General features: G+C 33.7%; 1 protein-coding gene across 2 annotated transcripts in view; it reads left to right on the top strand.

Annotated features, from left to right (window-relative positions):
- Positions 1-20,119, top strand: part of RAB28 (RAB28, member RAS oncogene family) — a 92,582-nt gene that overhangs the window by 15,229 nt on the left and 57,234 nt on the right. For both annotated transcript variants that reach the window (XM_082653131.1, XM_082653130.1), the window contains exon 4: positions 5,789-5,918. In XM_082653131.1, the coding sequence (XP_082509257.1) occupies positions 5,789-5,918 (130 nt within the window). The remainder of the gene's footprint in view (positions 1-5,788; positions 5,919-20,119) is intronic.

The following is a 20,119-nucleotide window of genomic DNA, read 5'->3' on the forward strand; positions in this document are numbered from 1 at the left end:
TCTGTCTCTGTCTCTCTTTTTGGTTAATCTGGCTAGAGGTTACCAACTTTTGGTTTTTATTAATTTTCTCTGTTGTTTTCCTCTTTCCACTTTCATTGCTCTCTGCTCTAATTTTTATTATTACTATTTTTTTCTGCTTGCAGGAAGTTTAAATTGCTCTTCTTCTTCAGTTTTCTAAAGTGGAAGCTTAGATTTTTGATGTTTCTTCTCTTCTGATATATTCATTCAGTGCTCTACATTTTCCTCGAAGTACTGTTTTTGCTGTATCTTCAAGTTTTGATAGGTTGTATTTTATTTAAGATATTTTAAACTTCTCTTGAGGCTTCTTTTTCGACCCAGGTGTTATTAGAAGTATGTTGTTTAATTTCAAAATATTTTGAGTTTTTCCAGCTTTTTCTATTATTGATTTCTGATAATTCCATTGTAATCTAAGAACATGCTTGGTATGATTTCTATTCTTATAAATTTGTCAAGGTGTGTTTTATGGTCCAGAATGTAGTCTATCTGGTGAATGTTTCATATGAGCTTGAGAAGAGGGTACATTTTAATGTTGTTGGATGGACTGTTTTATAAATGTCAATTAGATGAAGCTGATTGTTACTGCTGTTCAGGTCAACTTACTGATTTTCTGCTTGCTTGATACATCAATTAATGAAAAAGGGGTGTTGAAATCTCCAACTATATTAGTGGATCTGTGGATTTTGAATTCCTTCAAGTTCTATCAGTTTTGGGCTCCATATTTTGATACTCTGTTATTAAGTGTATATACACAAAGGATTGTTATGTTTTCTTGGAAAATTAACCCCTTTACCATTATGCCAATCTTTATACCTCATGATTTCCCTTATTCTGAAGTCTGCTTTGTCTGAAATTAATATAGCTACTCCAGCTTTCTTTTCACTTCTTTTAGCATGGTATTTCTTTATCCCTTAACTTTTAACCTGTGTCTTTATATTTAAAGCGTGTTTCCTGTAGGCAACATATAGTTGAGTCTTGGTTTTTCATCCACTCTGACAATATTTTTTAATTGGTATATTTGGACCATTCACATTTAAAGTGATTATTGATATAGTTGGATTCATATCTTTCATGTTTGTTTTCTGATCCTTGTGTTTGCTTCCCTCCCCCTCCCCTTTTCTCTTTCTTTTCTGGTTTTTTGAGCATTTTATCTCTTAGTCTGTCAATTATACTAAAACTTTGTTTTTTAAGCAATTGCCCTAGAGTTTGCAATATACATCTTATACTAATCTAAGTCCACCTTCATATGATACTACATTGCTTCCTGTGTAGTTCATAAAATATTTCATAAAAGAATATTCTCAGTTCATCCCTCCTGTCCCTGATGGCATCACTGTCATTCATTTCTCTTTTCCATATGCTATAATCACTCAATACCTTGTTACTGTTATTAAATATTTATATTTTAGATTAATTAAGAATAAGAAAAATTAATGATTTTCTTTTACCTTTTCTTGTTCCGTCTCTGATACGCTTCCTTTCTTTATGTAGAACTGAGTTTCTGACCTGTATCATTTCCTTCTTCTTGAAGAACCTCTTTTAACGTTTCTTCCAGAGAAGGTCTTCTGGCTATGATCACTCCAAAATCTGATTTGAATCTGATTCTAATGTTTGCTTTTTCTCTTCAAACTTCCTTTTAGTGTGCCTTTTAATTTTGTGTTGAAAACTAGACATGATGTATCGAGTAATAAGAACTCAAATAAATAGGCTTTTAGTGTGAGGTTTTATGTTAATTTGGTCAGAAGTTGGTCTGTGTTTAATGTTTGCTGAATCTTTAGATGGCAGAGCCATCAAATTCCTCTAATATCCTTGTGTTTTTCCTCCCCTGTCTTTTTGGGCATCTCAAAGAACTCTTCCTTAGTTGGAGTTTGTGTCTTGCAGCTCTTTCAAATGTAATCTACTATTATACTGGAGCCCTATTGGTGTGTTAAAGTATGGAAGAGGGGAAACATTCTATACTCTTATGATTAAGTCACAGCCTTGTGTGACTTAAGCATCTGTGTCCCTGGGCTGTGACGTTCTTAGGTATTTCTTAGCTTTTCTCATTTAGGTGAGACAGGATGACTAGAAGGGGCTGGAGTTGGAAAATGCCATTCTCTCATGTGGTAGAAGACTCTGAGATTTTTTCCTGGAGAGGATGCCATTTTACACATAATGCTCTAGGCATATTTTACAATGATTACTTTCTCTCTTCTCATGCCAGAGCCATGAGGGGATTTTTCTTGTCTCTTCACCATGAGGATCTTGTGGGGTTCCTAGAGGTAAAACACATGAAAGTCTGGGGGTATCCCAAAGACTGTGTCCCTCAGGAGTTTCTCATCTTCAAGCTAGCCCACACTCAGCCTCCAACAATTCATCAAAATGACCATTTAAATGTTTCTACCATTTACTGGCTCTAGTGGCTTTTGTTCCAGATAAGCAGATTTTGGCTGTGACTCTCTGGATTCACCCATCACTCCGGATTTCAGGGTGGCAGTTTGCCCTGCAAACTCAACTCTCTGTTGTGTCCAAGAAAAGTCATGGATTTTCAGTTTGTCCAGCTATTTTCTTATTGTAAGAACAGATGTGATGACTTCCAAGCTCTTTACATGTCTGAGCTGAAACTGAAAGTCCTAGAACTTCTTTTGTATGTTAATGTCTTTGGTTTTCTCATTTCTCCTTCTCAGTTTTTAACCAGATGAGTGTAGGTCAAAACTGGTACAAAATTGTCATATTAGGAGCAAAGAATAAAAATCATAATTTTTGCATTAAATGGTATTGAGAAATGGATATATGAACTGATAGATGTTTGGGTTGGTAGATAGCTAGATTAATGAAAAGGTGTTTATCCTTCTATCTTTCTTATGATTCCTGGACAATTCATAGGTATTGCTGACTGAAGAATATTGGGATATATCAGTTTAGATGAGAAATTGGCAAACTTCCTTGAAAAACCAGATAGAAAATATTTTAGGTTTTGCAGGTCAGACTGTCTCTGCTGCAGCTGCTCAACTCTGCCATTATAGTGCAAAAGCAGCCATTGATAATACTTAAGTGAGTGTGACTATGTTTAAATAAAAGTTTATTTACAAATATAGGCTATGAGCTGGATTTGACCTGGGGAACATAGTTTACCAACTCCTGGTCTAGATCAGTGATAGTTAATTTTTATTCTATAGCTCTGGTCTAGTACTGATTATCAGGAGATGCTGGCCATGTTTTATTTGCATATTCTATTATGTTCAGATATTGAACCATGTTGTGATGAATATTTTAATATATTAGTTAGAAGGGTTCTAAAAATTTTAAGGTTTAAGAGGCACCATAGGTCAAGGCTCAGTTTATGAGAGTGAAAACAATCTCACGTTTGCCCTGAAAATGTGATTCATATTTATTCAGAATAATAATAAAAAAGTTCCCAGTAAGTGTGTAGTTTGTTGGTTTTAAATTGTCTATTTTTATTACTTTACATAATCAGTTAGGCATGACAGGTATTATGAAAGTGAATGACAGAAGCATTGCCCAAGATCAGTAGATGGTAGAGCCAGGACTACAATCCAAAGGCAATCTGACTTCTAGGGCAGAGCTCTTTCAACATAATATATTGTATCACTCATGTCAACTGGAGGTGGAGTCAATAGATTGAATATTAGCTTTGTTCACAGGCTAATTCTGGGACATTATTCTTAATAAGAAAAGTAGGATTATGTTCATTATTTCAAATAATTCTGTGCTGGGCATTATTTCAAAGCATTTGGGAAGGCAGAAATAGATTTATAAATTACTAAAATAAATCAGACAAACAATTTTGCATAAAAATTATGGAATAATTAAGTTGAAAGGGATATAGAGTGTTTAATTCAATGATCTAACTTTAGAGGCAAATAACTTGAGACCCAGAGAAGCTAAGTGACTTGGGGGCCAGTGTAGTTTAATAAAAGAGCATGCAGTATATGTAAATTAAACCATCATGCTGTATGCCTTAAACTTGTACAGTGATGCATGTCAACTATTTCTTAATAAAACTGGAAGAAAAGAGCATAGTACTGGAAGTTCATAATAGTAGTAAGCTAGAGCCACATTGGGAGAGTCAGTTGTTAAATTTTCAGGAATTTTTGTGAGCCAGTTATTGAATATATTCATGATTAAAAATATATATAAAAACTCATAAATTATATTAAAAACAAAGATTTATATGATCAAAATGCATCACTTACTGATTATTTTACTATATATTTCTGTTGTTTACGCTCTTGAGGTTATTTATATCTAGTGTATCTGTATGGTGGAAGTGCTGTGTAGTGGTGTCCTACCCAACTCCGTTCAGTGAAGTGACATTGATAGCTTTAAAATGACCACGGGAGTATTTACACTATAGAAATTGGCAGATGCTACAAGTAACACTCTCTCATCCCTTCCCCACTGCTGCCATGCCTCAAGCTGGTTAATTAATATTTACTAGCATATTATTGGCCATGACTTCTGTGTTATATACTTGTCTGTTTATGTGCCTGGCTTTGCTGCAAGACTGTGAGTTCCTTGAGGTTGTTCCTCATATCCCTGGTACCCAGCACAATGCTTGGCACATAGCTGGCAGACAAATTTTTGTAGACTGAATGGGTGGACTTTATATTCATTCAGTCCTCGATTCAAATCCTGGCTCCATGTGACTTTGTGTTTATTAGTAAAATGAGGATAATAATACCAGTCTTGCATGATTTTTGTGAGGATTAATGAAAAGATCCAGATATCTGTCTGGTACATAGTAGGTGTAAAAAAGTAGTCAACATTTATGATTATAACTTAAGAAGAAGGAGACATAAATGCCATTAGGGCCAGCCTTAAATATGCAGAGAGCTTTGTATTAAGTATTTGACTACAAATTGGATGAGAATCAAGAATGTGGCAGTGTTATTTTTGTGAGTGTACATACTTCTTCTCCTTCCCACACAAAATAATGGGATATATTAAAAGGAATATGATATATAAGAGGCAGGAAGCAATCCCTCTGTTGTATTTGGCTTTGTTCAGGCTCTTATTACAGTATCATGTCCAGTTTTACATTGCTCATTTTAAAGAGGATGTCAAAAAACTATATGTAGCATGTCCTGGGAAGAACCAACAACTATGATTAAAGGGATAGAAAATAGGTCCTTTGAGGCAAGTTTAAGGAATTGAGTTTGTTTATTCTGGAAAGGAGATGGTGAAGGAGTTACTTAACTATTTTCAAGTACATGAAGGGTTATTATAAGGAGGACACTCTCATGTTGTTCTGCAAATGCACAGAGGACCGAAAGAGGAAATCGACTTATTTCATTTAAAGAAAATTGTGTTAAACACTGAAATTGACTGTCAGGGGATGTCATGGAATCTCCATTTTTGAAAATATTTAAAAAGAGCAGCAGCAGATGGTTATTTATTGAAAGGTTTAAATGTTTGACCTCATGAAAGTGACAGGCAGAATTGTAGACCTTGAAGCTTTTTTCACCTCTATGATATGATTTTCTTACATTTTATTGAAACTTACCAAGCATATCCCAGATATCTCATTGGAAAACCACTTACAGTTTGAGAAAATTATTCTTTAGCTTGCATTGTATCTTAATTGCTGGATTTATCTTGAATGAAGACATTCAGTATTATCTGTCTGCTAATACCTAAATTGAAGTCAGATACAAACAGTCCACGTTTGTACTTTTTATACTCTATTCAACATATCTATTAACAGTGTTCATTATTAATATTTTTTAAAGTAGTATATTATAAATATTCTGTAACTCTTTTGCGACAGGGAATCCTCTTGGTATATGATATTACAAATTATCAAAGCTTTGAGAATTTAGAAGATTGGTATTCTGTGGTGAAGAAAGTGAGTGAGGAGTCTGAAACTCAGCCACTGGTTGCCTTGGTGGGCAATAAAAGTAAGTTATTAATGTTTATTTATATATAGGAAACTTTATTTGTCTATCCTGTAGTTTTTATTCCTAAAAAAAAATGATGTTTGGAAACATAAATAGATACTGTTTTCCTGGAGTGAGCAAGTTGAGGAGAAAATTCCTAAAGATGTGTACAGTCTTTTCAATAACAGTTTGATGCTTGATCTATCGTAACTGCTCTGCCACTTTGGCCAATTCCTTGTTAAGGTAAGTTCTGTTCTGCAGTGTGTGTGTGTTTTGGCTTCCTGTTGTCTAAGGAAGCAGTGTGGACTATTAAGAACAGCAACACAGCTGCAGATTTTATGATATTACACTGCAGCTTCAGCTCTGCCCCAGAGATTTTGAGAGATACATTTCATTAAATGATACCCTGTTCTAGGGAAGGAAGCAGTGTCTGCATGGAATTTTGTGTGCATTGTTCCTTGCTCTCAGCGCTCATAAACTTCCTTTTCTAAATTTTTGAGGTTTGTTCCTAAATATAGATTTTTTTTTTTGAGAAAGAGTATATTGGGAGAGGAGTGGTGCTTGGTAAAAATGATGGATAAGTAATTTTTGAGATCTGTCTCTTGGGCTATGATATACAGCATATAAAAATTATAAGACTGAATTCAGTACAGGATTATTATTTGGTTCATAGTCCTGCAATGCATTTACCCTGGTAAAGGGGACCTTAATAAGAGTTTTCAAATATATAAGATAGGATATTACCTAATCTTCTACAACCTATTTGAGGTCAGAAAAAGAGAAAATGAATTTAAATTATACCATGGAGGATTCAGGTCAGGCACTGTTTCCTGACTATAAGCTTTGTTAAATCAATACCCAAGTATACTACCAAGAGAATTATCTTCTCCAAAAGTCTTTAAAAATGCAGTGCATTTTTTTTGTCCATAATTGTTTAGGAAATAGTATTTCCTGAAGGACCAAGCCATGATTTCTTCATTATGTGGTTTTGCACACTTAGATGAACATTTAATAAATCCAAGCCTTACTTCAAAACCATTACAAAACAGGTGTGAATATCATTTCTCTGAAGAGTTAAAAATATAAATTTTATAATACTTTCTAGAAAACAGTATCACATATCACAAAATGGATGGCTTGGCTAAAAGAAACTTTTTTTTTTTTAAAGCTTTAGTTAAATTTTGCTCATCTATTTTTTAGATCTAATTGAGTGAATCAGATGCTTTTCAATTCATTGAAATCCCCCTTTACAAATCATAAGTTTTGATGAGCTTTGGTTCTGTTTCTGAGTGCAGCTTTTCATTTTAGGAGATAATTTGTTAGTCATTCGTCATGTCACCAAAGCATTGTTTTATATTATAGTTAGATTTGTGCTTTATTGGAGGTTTCCCGTCACCTTTTGGGAAATTATAGAGTAAGGGAGTGATGGGGGTTGGGATTTGTTTTCATTTCTTTCAGGATATAATCTAACTACATCTGGAGTAATGGTGTAGTGGTGCACAATTATATACATTATGTTATGTGTTTATGCTATCCTGTGAGGCCTCCGCCATTGGTCACTGTCTAAGACAGGATGTCAGGCTAGATGGGCTATTGGACTGTGCTGGTGATGCCATTCCTGGGTTTCAAAAACAAACATTTATATAATTATATGAATTTATGCACAAAACTGTTACAGTGTTATGTTTGAGATATAATTGCATGAAAGTCAAAAGAATTTTTTCACTTTTGGTTTAGCTCTAACCCCTTTCTTGTATTTATAATACTTTCTTTCAGAATATGATCATATAATAGAGTATGCAGACACACAGAATGTTACATGTGTAAGATTAAGTGATTAGAGATGAACATTTTCCTGGATATTATTTACTGCTCTCTGTCACCGGCCCAGTTTCATATGATCAATATGATCATGTAGTGAATGATCTTACAATTTGTGTTTACAAGTTGATGTTACATTATAGTAGTATGCACTCATTTTCTTTTTTGGGAATATATTAAAAAGCAAAGACTTTTTTTTTGAGCAACACCAAACTAATTAAAGAGATTTTATTAAGAGTTTCTATATCAAGGGCCTCATGAAACATTGGAACGTTTTCCAAGTCAAGGAAGCAGCTCCCAGATTCAGAGAATGTTCTAGATGGCAAGGCTTTCACAGTTGTTTCATCTGACTTTTTTCATTCATCAGATGAGTGTTATATTTGTTCAGTCTATTGTTTCTTTTTATTCCTCTTTTTCTGCTTTCTCTTGAGTTAACTGATCATTTATTATTACATTTTATTTCACCTATTAACTTATACATATTATATATTTATATATTATATTTTTAGTTGTTTCCTTAAGATGTTCACTATACAGCCTTAATTAGTCTACCTTCAAATAATAGTATATCTCTTCGTGTGTAGTATAAGGAACTTAAACATTAGTGTTTAATTACCTCCCGCCCCAATCCTTTGTGTTATTATTGTCAGATATATTTTTACATATTCTATAAATAATTTTTGCTTTAAACAGTCATTTAGCTTTTAAGAGCAATTAAAAATAAGAAAAAAGGTACATTTTATTTTACATTTACTTATTACATTGCCAGCACTCTTTATTTATCTGTTTAGATCCAAGAGTCTGTTTGATAGCAGATTCTGCTTGAAGAACTTCCTTTAACATTTCTTTTAGAGTAGATCTATTGACAATGAATTTCCTCAATTAAAAGCAAAGACTTTAGATACTGGTTAAAGGCAAAGCAAAAGAAGCATGATGGGAAGACGTTTGAAGCTGAATTATTATGATCATTATCTATATACAGAGTCATCATCTGCCTAAATGATCTTTTAAAAATTCGTTATTCTGTCCTATTCTTTGCTTGAATAGAAAGCATATGTTGAAAAGAAATATGTGTAGGCTATGAAAATATTGGCAGCAGTAGCCAACTTTTAGCCAAAGTTTAGCAAAAAGATGGGATACAGAGAAAATTTCCATACAAAGAGTGTGTGAATTTGTTCCATAGTAAGAGCTATGGATAAAATCATGTACTTTTTATTAAAATATGGTAAACTCTCAGAAATTTGGGCTGAGGATTGAGAATAGTTTTAGGTAAAGATGAATTACAGGTTTATTTTTGTAAAAATTACATTTTATTATGGTTTAACTAGTGTAGGTTAATGATATAGGCAGCAGAGGAAGGGACTTGCTTTAATGAAATAGAATTGATAATTAGTAAGTTAATTATTTCAGTATATAATACTTAAAAGTATATAATATATTTGACCCTTGAACAACACAGGGGTTAGGGGCATAGTTCCTTCCTGCAGTCAAAAATCCACGTTTAACTTATAGTCATCCCTCTGTAAACTCTGTTCCTCCTTATTCACGGTTCTGCATCCATGGATTGAATCAACTTCGGATCATGTAGTACTGTAGTATTTACTATTGAAAAAAAAAATCTGCATGTAAGTGGACCTGCACAGTTCAAACCAGTGTTGTTCAAGGGTCAACTGTACTTAAAACAAATTAATTTATTTTATTTTATATTCAATTCTAAAAGGTTATAAAACAGTAGTGTTATTTCTTTGTACTGTTTAAGATTTTAAATGAAGTATTGAGTCGTGGTTAAGATCAGAGGGTTTTAAATTTAGACAGACTTTGCTTACAAGCCCAATTTCTTCACTTATCGGCAGTGTAACATCAGACAAGTTATGTCTTTAAGTCTCAATTTCTTCATCTGGAAATGAGGATAATGGTTTCTGTCTGATAAAGTTGGTTTAAGGATTAAATGAACTATTACATAAAAACACCTGGAACACATCTCCTGTACACTGTAAGTGCTCAATAACTATTAGTTATTATTATTAATCATAATAGCCTTTTAAAAGCATGGACTATAGTTTCAGTTAGAAAGATCACAAGTTACAAATTAGTACAGTTGACATAGATATTTTACAAAAGTAGCCTGAAGAAAATGGTTCCTAGGGAATTCCTTGGTCACCATCTTATTCCTTGCTTTTTACCACGATAGTTCTCATGCTGTGTGTTGGGTAGGGCAATTCATTCAGAAAACATTGTCGAGTGCCAGCTATGTGTATTCAGCTAGCCATTGTTAATTTGTGCAAAGGTTGAACCACAGAGAGTGCTTAAGGAGTGATTGGGACCTGCTAATCTGGGTCTTAATTTTATTCTTTTTCTCTACCATCTTCAAGTTTTCTAGGAATTTGACTTTCTTTTGCTTTGTTTGGTTGTTGGGATTAATAAATTATGTTCAAATTTCCATGGAAGGCCCTACTTTTCCCTAGTGAGGTAAAAAAATATTCCTGGTAGTAACTTTCAAAATGGGAAAGAGGGAGGATTCCCCTGGTGGCGCATTGGTTAAGAATCTGCCTGCCAATGCAGGGGACACGGGTTCAAGCTCTGGTCCGGGAAGATCCCACATGCTGTGGAGCAACTAAGCCTGTGTGCCACAACTACTGAGCCTGCGCTCTAGAGCCTGTGAGCCACAACTACTGAGCCCGCGTCCCACAGCTACTGAAGCCTGTGCACCTAGAACCCATGCTCCACAACAAAGAGAAGCCACCGCAATGAGAAGCCTGCGCACCACAACGAAGAGTAGCCCCCGCTCACCGCATCTAGAGGAAGCCTGTGCACAGCAACAAAGACCCAATGCAGCCAAAAAAATAAAAATAAAAAAATTTATTAAAAAAAAATGGGAAAGGGGTAAGTCATCTACTTATTCTGTGTGTTTTGTGGAAGTTCCATTGGAGTTTGATGATGTCTGCAGCTCCAAGTACAGTGCGTTGTCTGATCGGCTATGAATATAGCCACATAAGCACCTGGAAACAATTATATTACCATCTAAGGCAACTTCTGCACCAGGCTTAATACCTGATTTCCTGGCCTTGAAGGTCTTGCTCTCCCAGCATCGGGGCACTCTCACTTGATCAGAGCCTGTGCTGCAGAACCTAGGGATTTTCAATATATGACCACTTATTACAGGCTTATTACAGGTGCACCTGACCATGGCCCAACACATAATCATCCACTCTCATGTGAACTATGGCACTAGCTTCCTAACTCTTCCTCCTGCTCTTAGCTTTGATCTCCTAAATCCAGTTCCCAAATGGCAAATCATACTGTATGACTTCTCTCCTTAAAACCCTCTAGTGCTTTCTCATCACACTAGAATGAAATCCAAACTCCTTATCCAATTTCATCAAGCACAGGGTTATCTGGCTCCTACCTACATCTCAGACCTCATTTTCTACTAAATGCTCCCTTGTCCACTATATGTGTAAGGCACATTTGTCTTGGCTGGCTCCATTTTGTCATTTGGATCTCATCTTAAATGTCATCTCCTCAGAGTTACCTTCTTTGACCACTCAAATCTAAACGAGTCATCAAGTCCCTTTTTGTCAGGACGTTCTGTTTCAGTTATTTGCATAGTCTCATTGTCATCTGATATCATTTCTTGTTTGTTTCTTGTCTGTCTAAGCTCTGTGAAAGCTAGGGACCTCATCACTTAGAACAATCTCTGAATGAATGAATGAATACCAAATGAGTGAATAAAAACCTTTTCAGGAAGACTCTCTTGAAATTAAAAGTGTATATGGCCTGGGATATGTTATTCAGGGAAAATGGTTTTCTTAATAAGTAGGTAACAGAGAACTTATTAGATGGCCTTCAGGCCCAACTGGCCTAGTGAATTCCACTCTGGTGAATAATGTCAGAGTTTCTTAAGAAACACATTGAAGTTATATTATGCTGGGTCATGTTAGAGATAAAATGTCATAGATTTTATATCATGACTTTAGGTTAAATAAATCTAAAAAAATTAAGAATTTTGCTTCATTTTCTTGTGACTTTTACATACTGGTAGAAACTTACACTTTCAACTTTTTATTTACAAATTTTAAATTTGTGTGTTTAATTTAAAAATCAGAGTCTGCACTCAAATACACGTTTAGTTTTTCTTTTAGTGTTTCAGGTAAAGTTCAGATTAAAATGAAATGAACACTCAGGAATATTAATTTTTTAAAGATTAATTTTATATTCAATCCATGTTTTATAACCACATGGCATTTTAATTTGTCATTTTGTTATTTTCTATCTTTAAGCTGTTATGTTTTCCTACTATCTGATCCATCACCTAGTTTCTCCCCTGACTAGCTAACATTCTCAGTTGGATAGATTGTAAACAGAAATTAACAGGGTTGCATAGGAGCTGCCCCCTTCCTGATTTATAGCATCTTAGTTAGTGGAGGGGTGGTGGTTATCAGTAACTTGTATTGGGAGTAGGAATTATCATGCTCCAGTATAGAGTGGATGGATGAATGATTTCTACTCTTAAAGATATTAAACAGATCCTTTCCCAAATAAAGACTAATAACTCAGATTTTTAAACAATCTTCATGACAGATGAGGGCATAGAGAAGAGTGCATCAACACTAATTAACAATGTTGAGTGTATATTCTTCTTAACAGTGATTGATTGTTCTTGGAGTACTATCTCTGCCCAGGAAGTGATGTTTTACACTGTGAGGTTCAAAGGTTACATTTTAATGTACCCTGTAAGTTGTGTTCCCTGAACTCCATGGAAATGTATTAGTAAAACAAGTAAATTTTAAGTTGAAAATTTTACTGATGCTCTCAGTAAAGTTATCACAAGGCTTTTAAAGACTCTTCTTTATTCTTCATAATAGATGAGTATAAGAGATGGCTTTATGTCCAGCTTTAAGAACTTTATGGGAATTTACATGAAAGTACTTACCTATACTGCGACTTTTTGAGTTTTCAAAAATTCTTATTGTATCTGGAGAGTGGAAATGTGAAACTATGAAGTAAGTAACATTTACTTTGATTCCTGTTTTGAAGGATTCATATCAACTTCTATAAAAGTGAACAAGTGAGTCATTATTACCAGTTTGTTTAAAAGAGTTTACAATTTATAAAGCATAAACAAAAACTCTTTTGGGGATTTGAAAAGTTCATTCTGTTTATACAGTCTAAATTATAACATTCTGCCCCTTACCCATTTACTTTAATATGATTCTTTTTGTTCTGGTGATAGTAATCCCAAAAGTATCAGACCCAAGTGTCTTTTTCAGATGGACCTAATGTTTCTGTTGCTTCATTTTTTTTTTCTTTTTGCTTTTTCCTCTCTTTATATATAAATTTGTCAAATAGAGCTATGACTATTTACATACTGGAGGATGCTGGTAGCATCTTACTCTGTTACGGATAGCATCAGTGTTCTGTATACTGAGTGAGAGAGTATTTTAATACGTACGCTTACAGCTGTTCTCTTATGTGGTATTTCACACTCCTACTGTACTTTAAGAACACTGATAGTATTTCAAGTTTAATTGGTTGAGTAGTTTTATCAAATTAAACGCATAAGCTTGCATTCACACTGGTGTTGTGACTGATACATTGGGGAAGAAAATGTCAAATAAGTGCTTTTTCATAATACTAATCAGAAACTATTTTTCACCTGACAGTTGTTGCAGTGATGTTATTATGTCATTTCATAGTTACTTTTTTTTAGTTGGCCTACTTTAAACCATTTTGGCAATATTACAGTTTACTTAGCTTGAGAAGTTTAAGGATTTTGTGGTTTTGTTTTGTTTGTTTTGGGGGAATTGTGTAAGCATTTCGATCATAGCAATCTGTTTATATGATTTCTGTCTGTCTTTCATTGTCATGATAGTGAAAGTGTATTAAATGCTAAAGAAAACATGATCCACCTGTTGTTTCTTTTATGATGACTCTCTGATTTTAAATTTTAGAAGAAATTAAAAATTAAATATTAAAAAAGAATACAGCTATAAAAACTTTTTGTGAAAAGATTTGAGATTTTTATTAATGTAATTTAAGCCCCTTTAATGATTTACTTTATATTTGCTGTGATTGTTTAATAAATTCAATATAGATTAAAAGAACACTATAGTGGGGATCAGAAAACTTTGTCCTGCTACTGTCATTTTATCTAGCTACATTACCCTGGCAATTTATTTAATCACTTAAGATGATCCTCATGTATAAAATAAGGGGATTGTACTAGGCAATCATGAGCACCTTCTATTCCTAAAATATGATGACCCAAACTATGTTTAGTTGTAAGTCTGATTAATTGAACATATTTGTTGCCATACAATTTTAAGAGAATTTAACTTTTCATGTGATTGAAATCCTGTCTTCTTATCTTTGCAGAGATGATTTCTTAGGCTCATTTTATCATTCAGTTATTAGATTATTAAGTATCCATTTTCTATATACATGAATAGGTGCATATACCTAATAACAATAAATATAACCAAGATTTATTGAATTCTTAGTATTTGCCAGGCACACCCTGGAAATATGACCAACTTTCAAGTGATTTTGGGACTCTAAAAATAGCATTTCTTTTTTTTCTTTGAAGTATAGTTGATTTACAATATTATGTTAGTTTAGGGTAAACAACATCATGATTCAATATTTTTATAGATTATACTCCATTTAAAGTTATAAAGTATTGGCTATATTCCCTATGCTGTACAATATATCCTTGTAGCTTATTTCTTTTATACATAATAGTTTGTACCTTTTAAGCCCCTACCCTATCTTGCCCCTCTTCCCTTCCCTCTCTTTACTGGTAGTGACTAGTTTGATCTCTATAATGTTCTGAAAAAGTCACCTTTTTTAGAGCAGAGTTTTTTATTTTATTTTTTTACTGTTTGGAATTATGTAGGTGTTCTGTAACTAAAGCTCCATGAAGGCAGAGACTGTCTACCTTGTTCACTGCTGTGTCTCTAGTATCAAGCTCAGTCCCTGGCACACAGAAGATGCTCAATAAATACTTGCTATGAATGACTAGAAAATTATTAATTCTCTACCTTAGTAAAAGATGAAACTACGGAAATTTTGAGATGATAAAGAGAAAATAATACTGTTTTTTTTCCTAGCTTTTGTAATACTGTGAGGCTAGGTTTTTCATCTGGAAGAGGCATATAATAACAGCCTCACTTGGTGCTTATGAGTTACTACTACATAAGATCATGTAAAATGCCTCTGACATTACACACATAGTTCTTTTGAAAAGGAAACTCTTAGCCCTCATCGCTTAATTTTCATTCAAAATTTTAATTTTAAAAAGATGAGAAGTGGTATTTTCCCTTATGGATATTTATTTTATAGTGTGTTCTAGCACCTTAATATCTTTAATATAGAGACAGTGTAGAGTAGTGGTCAAGGACACAGACTTCTAAGTAAGACCACTTAGTTTCAGATATGGGCTCACTTATTTAAATGTGTGACCATGGTAAGGTACTCACCCTCTTTGTACCTTAGTTTTGTCATCTGTAAAATGGAAATAACAATAGCACCTACCTTATAAGGAGGTCGTTATAAAAATTAAATATATATAAAGCTCCTAAAACCGTGCCTGGTATATATAGGTGCTGTATGTGTTAGTTGTTATTATTGTATTTCCCACTCTTTCTCCAGATCCTCTCTTCTCGTTATGGGTACTGGGAGGAGGTATTGCCAAGTCTCGTATATTTTTAATTTAAGGATTTAAAAATCAAAAACATTAAAGATTTTGTGGAATGTCTTTGAAATACATAAAAAATGATTAAAATTTTGGTTATAATTATTGTTTGGAAGCCACCCTTCACTTAACTTGTAGTTTAGAAGTATATTTTTCTGAAAAAATATTTAAATTCTATTAATGGAGGTGATATAATTTTGATATTCAATCTGAATGGTGAAAGCTGGTGTACAGTTGCCATGAATTTTTATCTCAAGTTTATTTTGCTTTTGTAGACATGTGTCTAATAAAAAAAAAGATGCTGCATAAACCATCGTTGGAGTTTGAATGTACTTCTGTTTTTGGTTGAGGTATAAATGTTATTTCTGGCTGTGTCCTTCATACTTCGTTCTTCTTACAACAAATGGAAAGACCTTAATTGTACCTAAGGGAATAGTTAATCCACAGTGGACATATGGTGGACAAAAGCCGAGTCTAGTAAATGAAATAAAATTATAAATGGTAAAGATTTGAATGCTTACAAAGTCTGGCAGCTATAAAAGATAGTGTATTGTTTGAGATTAGCAAATTTTCTCTGAAGCATGATAGTAATAATTCTTTTCTTGGTGTGTTTTTGTTGTATATTTATATGTAAATTCGACTGAAAGACATACTCTCAACTTATGTATAAAGCATATTTGTCTTTTTTTTTATTGTTCATTAAGCTTTGTGATGTGACTTTGACGTCAGTAATAAAGGCTGATGATATCACATTTTTGGAAAGTTACTGCTCTTTTGATTGGGGGCAGTTAATTAGCATTAACCCAGAACAGCTCTTGGGCTTTATGGATTTGAGCATTATATGTGGTTGCACTGCTCCAGCAAAAGGTTAAGTATTAATGGAAAATGGTCACAGCCCTTTTACTTAAAGAAAACATGTTACTTGTAAGTTTTCTTTTGATTTTACTTTTACAGTTACATTGAATGTCTTCATTCATTTAGCCATCCATAAAGCAAATATTGTTGCACATGCGGTAGATAATAAGTCTTTTTAGGACTACTTGTGTGGCATGTCACAGATCATTAACTGCAAGTAACCACCTGACTTGAGGGAAGCCTGGAAGCATCATTATAGTGAAATAAGCTTTTATTTAGGTATCACTGCAGCACATTGATTTATTGAAATGTCACCAATTGCTACTGTGAAAATATATTCTCATTATCATTCAGGGAACGGTAAAAATTAACCACTGGATTTAATACTGTAAAAGATATATATTGCTAACAGTGGAAAAAATAAGAATAAATATTATGGTCTGTATTTTTCTAATAATTAAAGAATTAATTAGATGATTAATTAGGCTAAATTAGGTAATTCTTGTAGGATGTTTTCACATCTATGTGTGATTCTATACACGTGTTAAAGGCGTGTTCTCAGTTCTTTCTAATTTGAAATACCTTAAAATTAAGCAGCATAGAAAGATAATAGCAAACTTAATATAACTATTGTATTTAAGACAGTCAATCCATAAAGTAATAAGCTCTTTCTGTGAGCACATGGCTGCTTCCTAGGCACATATATTATGAATCCAGCCTTCAGGAAACTTGTCTTTTTGTGGAAGTAAGATTAACATAATGGACAAAAGGTACAAAAGAAAAACAACATATAGTTTAGCGCTACTGTTTCAATGAGAGGGAAAGGATTAAGAGGAATGTAGACCTCAAACTGAGTTTTTGCAAAACTGGTAGGGTTTGGATACATCTTGTTATAGGTAAGTCTTGAGCCAATTCAGGGGTATCTCTGCATTTGGAATTTAATGTTGGCTTTTAAAATTTTTTTTAATTTATTTTTTATTGGAATATAGTTGATGTACATTGTTCTGTTAGTTTCAGGTGTATAGCAAAGTGAATCAGTTTTACATATATCCACTTTTTTTGATTCTTTACCCATATAGGTCATTACAGGGATTGAGTAGAGTTCCCTGTGCTATACAGTAGGTCCTTATTAGTTATCTATTTTATATATAGTAGTGTGTATCTATTTGTAGTGAAAGAGATGGATCTAGAGTCTGTCATACAGAGTGAAGTAAGTCAGAAAGAGAAAAACAAATACCATATGCTATCACATATATATGGAATCTAAAAAAAAAAAAAAGGTTCTGAAGAACCTAGGGGCAGGACAGCAATAAAGATGCAGACATAGAGAACGGATTTGAGGACATGGGGGAAAGGGGAAGCTGGGACGAAGTGAGAGAGGAGCATTGACATATATACACTACCAAATGTAAAATGGATGGCTAGTGAGAGGCTGCTGTGTAGCACAGGGAGATCAGCTCGATGCTTTGTGACAACCTAGAGGGGTGGGATACGGAGGGTGGGAGGGAGGCTTAAGAGGGAGGGGATATGGGGATATATGTATACATGTAGCTGATTCACTTTGTTGTACAGCAGAAACTAACACAACATTGTAATGCAATTATACTCCAATAAAAATGTAAAAAAAGAAAAAAAAAAGAAAATGGGCAGAAGATTTAAATGTTGACTTTTTTACAAAAAAAAAAAAAAATCTCCTAAGAACTCATTTTAGAGTTTCTTAAAATATGAGTTCCACTTCCATATTTTGGTGTTTGTTTCCATTCTAGGAGGATCTAAATAACAAAAAATATTAGAGCCTGTATTAGTTTGCCAGGGCTGCCATAACAAAGTACCTCAAACTGGGTGGTTTAAACAACAGAAATTTATTTTCTAACAATTCTAGAGGCTAGAAGTCTGAGATCAAGGTGTCTGTAGGGTTGGTTTGTAGATGGCTGTCTTCTCCCTTTATCTTCACATGGTCTTTCCTTCAGGCATATCTGTGTACGAATCTCCTTTTTTAAGGATCGCAGTCATGCTGGATTAGGGCCCATCCATATGACCTTCAATTTTACCTTAATTACTTCTTTAAAGGTCCTTATATTGAAATAAAGTCACATTCTGAGGGTCTGGGAGTTAGAACTTCAACATATGAATTTGAGGGAGAGCAGGTTTGACATAGTTCAGCCCAAAGCAGAGCCATTATGCTTTAATATGTTAGAAGTAAATCTCAAAGAATCATAGAAGTTGAAGCTAGAATAATTCAGAAATCTTCTGATTTTATTATTTCATTTACTAACGAGGAAGACAAAATAAGAGCTCTTTTGAAAACGTTATGAAAATCAATGGACGTTAAATTTGTAGACCATCTTTGAATATTTAATATATGAAACTGTGGATTAGATTATTTGAATCACTTTTTGTTATCAGAATCAAATGCACATACTATGCAAATTATTGTTTCTAAAAGCAAATGGTGCCCTCCTCCTTTTTGTTCTGTTCTGGTACTTCTAAAATTATAATGGAAGCCAAAGGAAAGGAAAGTGAGTTGATTTACAGAAATAGAATATCACATATGACTTTTAGAATCACGGAGGCATACATTGAAAATACTGTGGGTTCAGGTCCAGACTACCGTAGTAAAGCGAATATCACAACAAAGTGAGTCACACAATTTTTTTGGTTTCCCAGGGCATATAAATGTTATATTTACACTATACTGTAGTCTGTTAAGTGTGCAATAGCATTATGTCTAAAAAAACAACATACATACCTTAATTAAAAATACTTTATTGCTAAGAAAACACTAATCATCATCTGAGCCTTTAGCAAGTTGTCTTTTTGCTGGTGTAGGGCCTTGCCTCATTGTTGATGGCTGCTAAATGATCAGGGTGGTAGTTGCCAAAGGTTGGGCTGGCTGTGGCAATTTTTTAAAATAAGACAATGAAGTTTGCCTCATTGATTGATTCTTCCCTTCACAAACACTTTCTCTTCTGCATGCAATGCTGTTTGATAGCATTTTACCCACAGTAGAACTTCTTTCCTCAGACATAAAAAAGAATGAAATACTGTTATTTGCAGCAACATGGATGGACCTAGATAATATTATGCTTAGTGAAATAAGCCTGACAGAGAAAGACAAATACTATATGATATCACTTATATATGGAATGTAAAAAATAACACAAAGGAATATATATGTATATGTGAAACAGAATCACAGATACAGAAAACTTGTGGTTACCAAAGAGGAGAGGGAAGGGAGGAAGGACAAATTAGAAGTATGGAATCAACAGATACAAAATACTATATATAAAATAGATAAGCAATAAGGATTTACTGTATAGCACAGGGAATTATACCAGTTATCTTGTAATAACCTATAATGGGACATAATCTGCAAAAATACTGAATTACTATGCTGTAAACCTAAAACTAACACAATATTATAAATCAACTATACTTCAATAAAAAATCAACAACAAAAAATAGTCACCTGACAAAGAAAAAAAAATTGGAGTCAGTCCCCTTAAACCCTACTGCTGCTTTGTCAACTCAGTTTATGTAATATTCTAAATCCTTTGTTGTCATTTCAACAGTCTTCACATCATCTTTACCAGAAGTTGATTACCTCTCAAGCAACCACATTTTTTAGTTATCTGTAAAAAGCAACTCCTCATTCATTAAAGTTTTATCATAAGATTGCAGCAATTCAGTCACATCTTCAGACTCCACTTCTAGTTCTGTTGCTGTTTCTGCTACATCTGCAGTTACTTCCTCCAATGAAGTTTTAAACCCTTCAAAGTCATCCAGGAGGGTTGGAATTAACTTCCATACTTCTGTTAATGTTGTTATTTTGACTTCTTCCCAAGAATCA

Source organism: Grampus griseus (assembly GCF_964374135.1).
Source record: "Grampus griseus genome assembly, chromosome: 4".
NCBI classification, from domain to species: Eukaryota; Metazoa; Chordata; class Mammalia; order Artiodactyla; family Delphinidae; genus Grampus; species Grampus griseus.